The sequence below is a fragment of the Pterocles gutturalis genome, unplaced genomic scaffold, assembly GCF_000699245.1.
Source record: "Pterocles gutturalis isolate BGI_N339 unplaced genomic scaffold, ASM69924v1 scaffold13402, whole genome shotgun sequence".
NCBI classification, from domain to species: Eukaryota; Metazoa; Chordata; class Aves; order Pterocliformes; family Pteroclidae; genus Pterocles; species Pterocles gutturalis.
The window spans coordinates 1-10,325 of record NW_010115520.1 but is presented as its reverse complement, the minus strand read 5'-3'; the positions used below and the strand labels follow the sequence as shown (position 1 = coordinate 10,325).

Here is a 10,325-nt window from a genome sequence, read left to right as displayed (position 1 = left end):
AAATGCATCTCTGTCTTTTTGTCATAGACATAGACCAGACACTTCACTCTAAAGAAAGGAAATCTGACTTATTTCAGTTGTCGTGTGAATAACTGTCAATATCTTTAATTAGGTTTTGCCAGGTTAAATAAGATGTATCAAAAAGGATGTAGCCCATTCGATGATACACTTTTCTCAATCAGACCTAAAAACCTAAAAATAAAACTTCCAAAACTGGTATCATAAATGTGGAACTCTAATTTTATAGAAAGAGTTAAATGTAAGAGACATTGACCTGAAGGTTTATTTGTTTAATTAAAGTATTTTCTTGTTTTAAAACTTAAAGTCAGTCCCCACATTCCTCCATCTCAGGACACTAATACCAGCATAGTGCACATGACTTTGATGTAACGTGCACTCTGTCAGCTCAGGTATTGAAGTGAGAAGTTTAACATCTATTTGCTCCCAATACAATAACATGAAACAGGCAGATATTGTTCATGCCACCAGGAACATTTACTTCCCTAATCTTTAAAGAGGGCACTGTTTCTATCTCACAGCAGTAGAAAAAGGTCTACATCAAAAATAGCCTTGAGTAGCTGTAACAAACCACTACAATACAAATAGCCTATACAGATGTATACAGATTGTTCTAACAGACTCTGGAACCAGAACAGAAAATCAGGAACTTACAACCAGCATCTGCTTCTTTGCATTTTCTTCTTCACATTGCCAGTGTCTCTCCTCCTTAGCCTCCACTTCCCCTCAGTAATTATATGAAAGAAAAGAGCCATATTTTGGCAAGTATGCCATTACACTCGACTGAGGCACTAAAGCTCGCACACTGCCCTCTTTCCAACTGATATAAATAAAGTATTTTCACCTCCTTCCACTGCAATGCAGTAGGTATGCATAGGAAAGAAGGACCAGCAGCTACCCCAGACGTTTCTGACTCACCTCAGCACTCCTCTCAAGGCTCTAACTAAAGCAACTGGAAGCAACACCCGTGACCTTCTCCCTGCTCCAAGAGGATAAAATTTACACAGAATAACATATATCTGCATAATAAATATTTTCTTCTAAAGACAGATATTAGTCATAAATGGTATCCAGAAACTGATGTGGAAAATTCAGAAGTCTGCTAAAACTGCTACTGAAAGGAGTGTAACTGAAACGGTCACAATGTGGACAGAATGCCCAGCAAAACAGAACCACTTCAAGTCCTTGCAGGTGGTCACGGTAATACAAACACTAACATATATAAACACAATACAATTCTATATTACATTCTTCCACTATCCAAAACAACAGGTACAGGACGTCAAAGCACAGTGTCACACCTCATGCCATTGTACTACATTTGTAACCTCACCTGGATTGTCCCTTTTTTGAGAATCTTTAGTCACACCAGTATTCCTGAAATACTGGCCATCGTCAACAGAGTACAAATTAAAATACCAGCTCATTCTCATATAAATAATAATGGTTTTGATTTAGAATATGCTTTACAGCTACACTGTAAGATTAGTAATTGTAGTTAGGGTGGAAGAAGTAAGTCATATTCATTGATAGGACAATTTATCAAAGGATTAATTTACCACTACACTACAACACAACACTACAGGTTTATAATTTTTCCAATTACCTTGTTTGGTCAGCCTAAACAAATGTTTCACCATAGTCTGAAAATTTTCAATGCACATTACTTAATATTAAAAGGAATGTTCTGCAGTACATAAAATCTACCTCTGGCTCCCAGGTGCAGGTTTTCCAAATGAGATGCCTAAATTAGAGTATCTAAATTCACTGGCTTAGTTTCAGATGTGTCGAACACTATAAACAATAAGAAAAGAAGAAAGTATATAACCATAACCATATAACACATAACTGTTTCAGCTTTCAGAACAGAAAGATAAGAGTTTAACAGGTGCTGACTATATGGTGCTACTGAAGTTTTTTGAAAACCCATTGTCTAGATTCAGTAGATATTTCCAGACAAATATTTCATTTGGTTATGAGTAACTTTAAATCAAGTACCAAAGACATGTTTTAATATTTGGCCCACCAATATTTCACAGAAAACAAAAATATTACAACTTTGTATCAAAATGATATAAAATATATATAATCATATTTGTTATAATAATATATTTTCCAAAAATAGTAATTAATGTATCCAATCTTTTACCAATTCTGTAGGTGTTCTGAGTGAAATGTCTAGTTAACAACATATTGAAGAGAACTAAGATTCCTTCTGATGCTGTCAAAAGGCATCCCTCGCAAAGCTGGATTTTGTTTTTTTTTTAAATTAAGAATCTTGCATTGTTCCTTGAATTAGGTGTCGAATCTTCTCAGCATCTTTTTCTATAGTTTTATTTTTAGGATCAATCTTGAGAGCTGCTTCATAATCCTGGAGACCTAATATAGATACATTAATGTCAATCAGTAATGCAAGAGCATCCTCTTTAGCAACTAACTGGAAGTAACTGCTCCCTACTCATATGCACAAAGTATTGAATCTTGAGTTTTGCTATTGAGCAAGATGGAATCAGAGTTACATTAGGTTTAATTTTTGTCAGTAAATAAATTTATATTTTGTTTATATTATTTTACAAACCATTTTACTGGAAACACTCTACTACATAAACATTTTCAGGTACTGAAACATGAAAACAGAGCCTCTTCATTCATATATATACATACATATATGCATGCATGCACGAGAGGAATGCTCTAAAGTGTTCTGCAGAAGAGAAAAATTGAATAACAGAATGAAAGTGCATGAAAACAAGAAGAAAAAAGACATGAGCTGTGAATACTGGAGCGTGGGGGAAAAAAATGCAAACCATGAGTACTGGAAGTAAAATAAAATCTTGTTTAATTGTCTTTTTTTATAAGGTTTCCAAGTGCAAATGAAGCTGTAAGGCAATGACGAAGGGATTCAAGGGTAGAAAAAGGTAACTGATCTGAAAAGTTTAGTATTTCAACGTTGACATTTTGAATATTATTCACATCCTGTTATCAACTTGCACTTGTAAATTTGCCTTTCAAAACTAAACTGATACTCTTGGAGCTCAGTAGGGACACTTAATTCAGATATTTTCACAAAAATCACATTACTTGATGAAACATTTGCTTATCAATATGACTTTCATATATCATTTTACAAAGATATGTTATTAAGCACTTCACAAATATTTTAGAAATATTTCAGGTTATTATAAGTTATTTTGTTCTATAGTTAGAAATTCTGTAAATAAAATCTCAAAACCAATACAACATTACTTCCTGAACAGCAAACCTAGTTTCATACCAGTTTGCATCCTACATTTGAATGCTTCCCAGTGCAAATACTTCTGACCTCTCATCGTTCCTCACTGACACCTTCCACAGCCACCAAGCTGCTGTGGTCAATAGCTGGCCACTACGCACAGAAAGACTGACTACCCGGTAGAGCCAACAGAGGATACACAACTCACTGAAGCCTTTTCCTCAATGAAGAAACTAATTTGTACTCCTTAAATCAGGACTACAATCAATTTTCTTAAAACTTACAAAAATTTTTCAAGTGAAATTACAATTAGTCAGTAAATTAAGGAATGTGGTATAAAGGTTCGTAACAAAAAGAGACATAGATTGTATAGGCTTCTCCTGAAAAAATAAAGGTGTGAGCAGTTTAATTGAGCTAGACAGAATTACTTGCAGGTCACTATAAATCCATGTGCATGCAAGGTCTCACCTTCAGTATACAATTCCAGCTGACAAAAGGCTGTTCCACGTCTCACATACGCTTTCACTCGAGCATTCTCATTATCAGGAACAGGTGGTGTCAGCAGTTCTAATGCCTTTAAAAATGAAAACACACAAAATATTTAGAGGTAGATTTTGCATAATTTTGGGGTTTTTCCTAATTTACACACACTTCTCTCACCTAGTTACTATTATTATGCAGTAACATAATAACTATTCAAATAGAAATAGAAAGTAACTATAGAAATATAGCTACGTGGCTTGTGGATCCATTCTTTAAGAATTGTAGCTGCCACCCCACTGTTTGCTAAATACAGTTTCATTGCCATGGCTAAAGAGTGACAAATACTGGTTAGATGTTCATTACAGTCAAATTATGAAATCTGATACATTATATTACATACCATGCTACCAAAAAAAAAAAGAAAAAAAATAGCAGCTCTAAAAAAAGCACATGCTGTAGCAGTAGTTACCAGAAAAAAACAAAATTCAGACTCAAGTACTTATTCAAAAAATAGTAATTCTGGGACAACTTTCTCCAAATTATTCAGGTGCCGTTTGAGATCACTCCTATCTCACTGCACAAATAATGGCTGCTAAAACATCGAGACGACACAGTCCTTCTTTAAAAATGTCTGGTTTGTTGGGGTCTTTTTAAGGTATCCTCCTCATCACCACCAACTTTTTTTTCATCCCACCAAATGAAGAACACCACAACATAATACAAAAGGTATGTGTATATTTTTACATTTTCATATTTTTCTGCTCAAAGCTGTCATCTTTTTTTTTTTTTTTTTCAAGTGTATATATTGCTAGAATATTTGCCGTGTAAAGAAACAATGTACAGAGTCAACATACAGCCATTTGGCCCAAATGTGAGGAAGCATGGTTTGGGGTTCTGTTGTTGTTTTGTTTTGTTTTAAATTTCTGAAAGTTCATTAATCAATCGCTATCACATTTTAACATTTCACCATGGCTTCATTATATTAATTGTGAATTTAAAAAGTTTGAATTGCACTAACAAGTATTTACAGATCTGCTTGAAACAGAAGCATCACAGTAATAAGTCACAATCATGTATAAAATGACAGTCTGAGAACCTATGTATTTATACCTTAGAGGAATCTTCAATAGCTTTATGTAAATTTCTCAGTTTAAGGTGGCAAGCAGCACGATTCAGATACAGTAGGGGAAGCTTATTGTTTAGCCGCACTGCGAGGTTATATGCATTTACAGCTGCAAGATAGTTTCCCGTTGCAAACATTTTGCTAAGTATAGAACAAAAAGTGAAACATGCACTTTAAACAAGGTGATATATCGCAAAATAAATACCTATTTACTGTTAACAATTCATTTTCAAAAATTTGAAGTTTTAGCAGCTTTTCCTTGGAAATGGCCATTTATAGCCTATCCCAAAAACAACATACCTGAAGTTCAGTCAAACTCGACTCTGACCATAAAGCATATAGACACACAACTTCACAAAAATAGTTACTGCTTAAAAGCAATGAAGAACAGTAAGAGGTGGACACATCTATGCAGACACAGGACTAATTTTGAAAGCTATGTATCTGATTAAGATTGCCTAATCAAACATTTCTGTATAACACAGCTATATAAACATACCATAGTTTTTATAAAATTCCTAAAGTTTGTTTTAGACAGATGTTTACCCTCTCAATAAAAAGTACAAATCCACCTAGGTATAATACTGCACCTGCCTTAACTGTCCTCTTAGAAGAATATGCATTATGTGTTCACAATGATTTTGATCATGAGCTTCAGCAATTGCATCTCATGACTTTATCAGACCAATAAGCTGTCAATAAATTCTCTACTATGTAGACATTCACCATCTGTGTTGAGGATAAACAGAAAATATCAAAACTAAACAATAGATACACACTACATAACGAATGTTTCATTTTAAACACACCTTCAAAAGGAATCGAACTTACTTCCCTTTGTCCTTTAACCAATCTGGATTCTTCTCCTCTTCTTTTAAATCTTCCAGCTCAGACAAATCAGCACTTACTGTTCTTCGAGCTTCTGCTTGCTTGCGTAGCCACTGCAAATATACAACGTGCAAGTATTATTTCTGAAGGCAAATTCAAATCAAAAAAAGTATTTTGCTTTCATCCATTCACTCACTTCTATCAATAAAATTCTATTTGCCACATATTTTTACATTTAATAATGTCAGATATGAAAAACTTCCAAGTTTCCCCAAATATTTTACTATGTGAGAAGTAAGATTATTGCATTACTAATACATTTTTGTTTGTTTGAACTTCCAGAATGACTCTGTGTTCATTCAATAAAGCTCAAAAGAGTTAACTGTGAGCCTCTTTTTAAGAAAACAGAACTTAAAGAATCTTAAATATCCTTGAGGTCTTTTCCAACTTTAATGATTCTATGATTCTGTAATTCAAATTTTGTACTTCAAGGAATTCCATTCATATTGCTGCCTTTTTTTCCCCTCCCAAAAAAAGGAACATGCTATTTATTAATCTGCACAATCACATGCTTGGTAAAAATAATTTTTATATAAAAGTGTTTGTTTAAATCTTATTTTAAATAAGACTGCCTTGGAAGAGAAGAGTATTGCACAGGCAACATTCCTTGGCACAGTAACACTTTCGTCAACTTATAGAATAAACAGTAAATAATTCACCGCCTTGGAAGACAGCAGAAGCATCATACAAAACCAGAGAGCAATCCTTACCTCCTCCTCTTCTGCGACGCGAGATTCTCGCAGAGCTGTAGGAAAAACTCGTGATGTAAAGTTGATTTTAATTGTAGCAGCAGATCGAGGAGCTGGTAACTGTTCTTCCTTTAAATTTTCCGAAAACATACCGTAGGAACCAGGAACTATGAAGAGAATTGGATTGCTGGAAATGAAAAATGAAGCAAAAGGAATTTTTCTGTTTTTCCACCAAAGCCCAAAGTACACCTAATTTAGAAATTCTGCACATTAGAACTAAACCTCTAATAGCTTGAGAAAAGTTTAGACTTGTTCTTTTGAAGGGAAGGTTCAAAAATATATTTGTTCTTGCTGTCTCATGCCACATATTTAGTAGCTAGATTGTCTGTCACAAATGAACTTAAACTCCTCTTACACCACTACGCCCGTCACTTATATGATTCTCTGACAGGGCAATTGCAAGAGCTAAAACTAACCTTAACAAAACAAACAAAAAAAAAAAACCAAAGTGAAATATTTTCTGTTGTTTTAGTTCTCTGAACTGGCTCTCTGTGGGGCCAAGACATGGGATAGAGAGAGCGAAAAGAGATTGCATATTTCTATGAAACCCAGCAATCAGGTAACTTAGGGTAACACGAACTCTACCCTCAGAAAGCCTGCATTGCACTGTCAGAAAGGCTTTCTGTTTTATCTAGCGCTTAGAACAAAACCTGCCCTTGTATTTACAAAGACTTAAACAAGAACTAAAAAATCACATGCTTTAGCTCAATAAATTACCTGAAAATAAAGACACTAAAATAACAGCAAACTAAAAGAATTAGTTCAGTATGGTGCAGACAAAGATAAATTATAAATGTGATGGTTTGGGCATGGATAGAGTTAATTTTCTTCACAGTAGCTAGTATGAGGCTATGTTTTGGATTCATGCTGAGAATAACATTGATAACACACTGATATTTTAGTTGTTGACAAGCAATGCTTACATTAAGCCAAGGACTTTTTCAGCTTCTCATGCTGCCCCTGCCCTCCCAGCTTCTCCTCTACAAGGCTGGATGAGGCTTTGAGCAACCTGGTCTGGTGGAACGTATCCCTGCCCATGGCAGGGGGGCTGGAACTCAATGATCTTTAGGGTCCCTTCCAACCCAAACCATTCTATGATTCTATGAAACACAGCCAGGACAGCTGACTCAATCCAGCCAAAGGGATATTCCATACGATAAAACATGCTCAGTATATAAGCTAGGGGAGTTGGCCAGGGAGTGGGATTGCTGCTCAGGGACGGGCTGGGCATTGGTCAGCAGGTGGTGAGCAACTGTATTGTGCATCACTTGTGTTTTTCTTGAGTTTTATTTCTCTCTCTTCTTGTTATCTTCCTTTTCATCATGATAATAATAATAATAACAATAATGGTTATTATTACTATATTTCAATTATTAAAATGTTATTATCTCAGCCCACTATTTTTGTTTGTTTGTTTGTTTTCCCCTTTCGATTTTTCCTTCCCATCCCACCAGAGGGGGGTGGGGGAGGAGTGAGCCAGCGGCTGCATGGTGCAGAGTTTTTGGCTGGGGTTAATCAACGACAATGAACTAGAAACATCTAGGAATAATGTTACACCCACACTTTAAAGAATAATAAAATACGCTCCAATAATACAACCTTTAGTAGGTTTGAGTCTGGTCTCAGAAGTTCCTTCATTAAGAATGCTGGTTTTGTTCATTTGTTCCTTTTTTTTGGCCTTTAATGGCTCTACTTCTTGATGTAGTTCTTTTTGTACCCTCTTTTGTTTCTCAGCATCTTCTTGCTGTTTTTTCCATAACTCCAACTCCTTGGTGACCTTCTGCCGCTCTTCTTCTTTCAGATCTTCAATTCTTTTTCTTTCAGCTTCTTCTAGCTGTTGGAATGATAAAGCTATGAGATATGTAACATCTCATAATAGTAAGACGACTAAGTAAAAGTTACCATTATTTTCCCAGTTTCATATCCCAACTGTAGCATCATCATTAATGTGACCACACAAGCAGAGTTATGAAAGATGCTTAAAAATGATTGGGAGGCTAAAGATTTCTGAACAGCCTCTGAAAGTCACACCTTTTAACTATTTTACTACCATTACTAAGGAAGTATGCAGATACATTCAGAAATAAGTTTTATTTGTAAACAATTAAACTCCCAGCCATATTCCAGCGCAGATCTCTGGAATATACAGAAATGTAAAATATATGGCTTCATTTTAATACGCTATTTCTTATTTCTCCTCTTCTCTCTGAGATTATTCCATAAGCAGGATAGGTACAACATTGCTACTAAGAAAGTCACTGACTGCAGTTCATTTTGGTCCAAATTGCATATGCAAACTTAAAATTTCATTGTATAGCTTTAAAAATCCTTTTAAACATAAATGAAGTGACCAGACTTTTTATATATATAAAAATGTTGAAAAAATAATGTATCTCAAAATACACATAAAACATAGAATGACAAAGATACACACAAAAGGCAACAAACAGCAAGTCTGATATAAAATATAACAATTAATAAATTTGGGTTTTTTTAAATCAATATTTTTGACAGTTTCAGCTGACTAAACACTGTGCTGATGCAAAGGCCACAAAAGATTGCAGTTTTGCCACTTTCAACTGACAAAAATGTGAGCTCCTCACGAGAAATGTTCATTAGTATTAATAATGGAAAATTGCAACTTCTAAATATTTTTTCTGTATCATTTTCATATGTGGTAATAGATATGTTCTAAGTGCAAAGAAATAACAAGGTTCACCACCACTGCAATAAAAATTAGTACTTTTCATTTTTTTTAGGGTACATTTGCCAGCAGCTAACAGATTAGTTGGTAATTCTTTATATGGATATGTCTTGTAGAGTCCCTTCTGAGCTTACCTTCATCGTGGCCTCCAATGCATATTTTTTGTGTTCCTGTTTTGTAACTTTTTTTGCTTCTGTCTCCTCTTTTGCCTTTTCATGGGCTTTTAGAACAGCATTCTCTCTTAGATATTGCAGTTTCTCTTTGTTAGCTTAAAAAACGAAAACTATTTTAGTAATTTAGGCCTGAAGTTCTACTGTTATGCACTGTATTCGTTAAAACAGGGTTCCTTTTGCTACTTTGTCGCAGCAAATGCAACATGGTTCAAATTCCAGAGTCTCTATCAAGCCCACCTCTAAAAAAGAAAAACTAAGATCTGCTTACATGCAAAATGTGAGTTTTACAAGAAACACTGGTACGTTTTGTGTGCACTAGAGCCAGCAGATGTTCTTCGGTTTTCACATACTTTCTATTTTTAGCAATGAACAACAAGGTTTAACTTAGCAGATACTGAAGACAAAGTCTCACATTGCTTATCATAGTTTGTAAAGTTTTAGCAGAGTTTGGGTTTCCTACACGCAACCTACTTTTCACAGTAGAGAACTTACCATTTGCTAGAGTTAGGGAATCCCACATGCCCACTTCTTTTTTATACAAAGTGAAAAAAATGTTTCCATTTCCAATCTTTGCTGTGCTATTTGTGTCATCAATAGGAGCGTATAAAACGGCTTCAAATAAAAAGGGAGGGACGCTTACCTGTAAAAATATAATTCATTTGCACTAACATTTACATTTTTAAATTATATCTCACATATTAGTACAAGCACGCAGTACCCTCAAGAAACACATGCTATTGACACAACTAACTTGCTCAGTAAGCAGTACGGAGGATGGATATTGTATCAGACCTCAGGAAAAAGATTGGAAAAGTTGGTTTTTCAGCACTGCAGCAGAAGCCACAGACCCCAAATCCGGAATGATCACCCACAGCACGAGCAGAGGTGTGTAACTCGGGCCGTTCGTGGGTGCGGAGGCAGCTGAGCCCCGCGGACACCCCCAGCGGGACAGCCA

At 35.2% G+C, this 10,325-nt stretch overlaps 1 protein-coding gene across 1 annotated transcript; it reads right to left on the bottom strand.

Moving 5' to 3' along the window:
• Positions 1 to 1,863: 1,863 nt before the first annotated feature.
• On the bottom strand, positions 1,864 to 10,016 carry DYX1C1 (dyslexia susceptibility 1 candidate 1; the record flags this gene model as incomplete). Its single annotated transcript, XM_010075220.1, has 8 exons — positions 1,864 to 2,397; positions 3,719 to 3,824; positions 4,844 to 4,997; positions 5,688 to 5,797; positions 6,455 to 6,600; positions 8,093 to 8,327; positions 9,332 to 9,465; positions 9,863 to 10,016. Coding segments are annotated over 8 exons (1,149 nt in total), but the record flags the coding sequence as incomplete, so codon positions are not given.
• Positions 10,017 to 10,325: the final 309 nt, after the last annotated feature.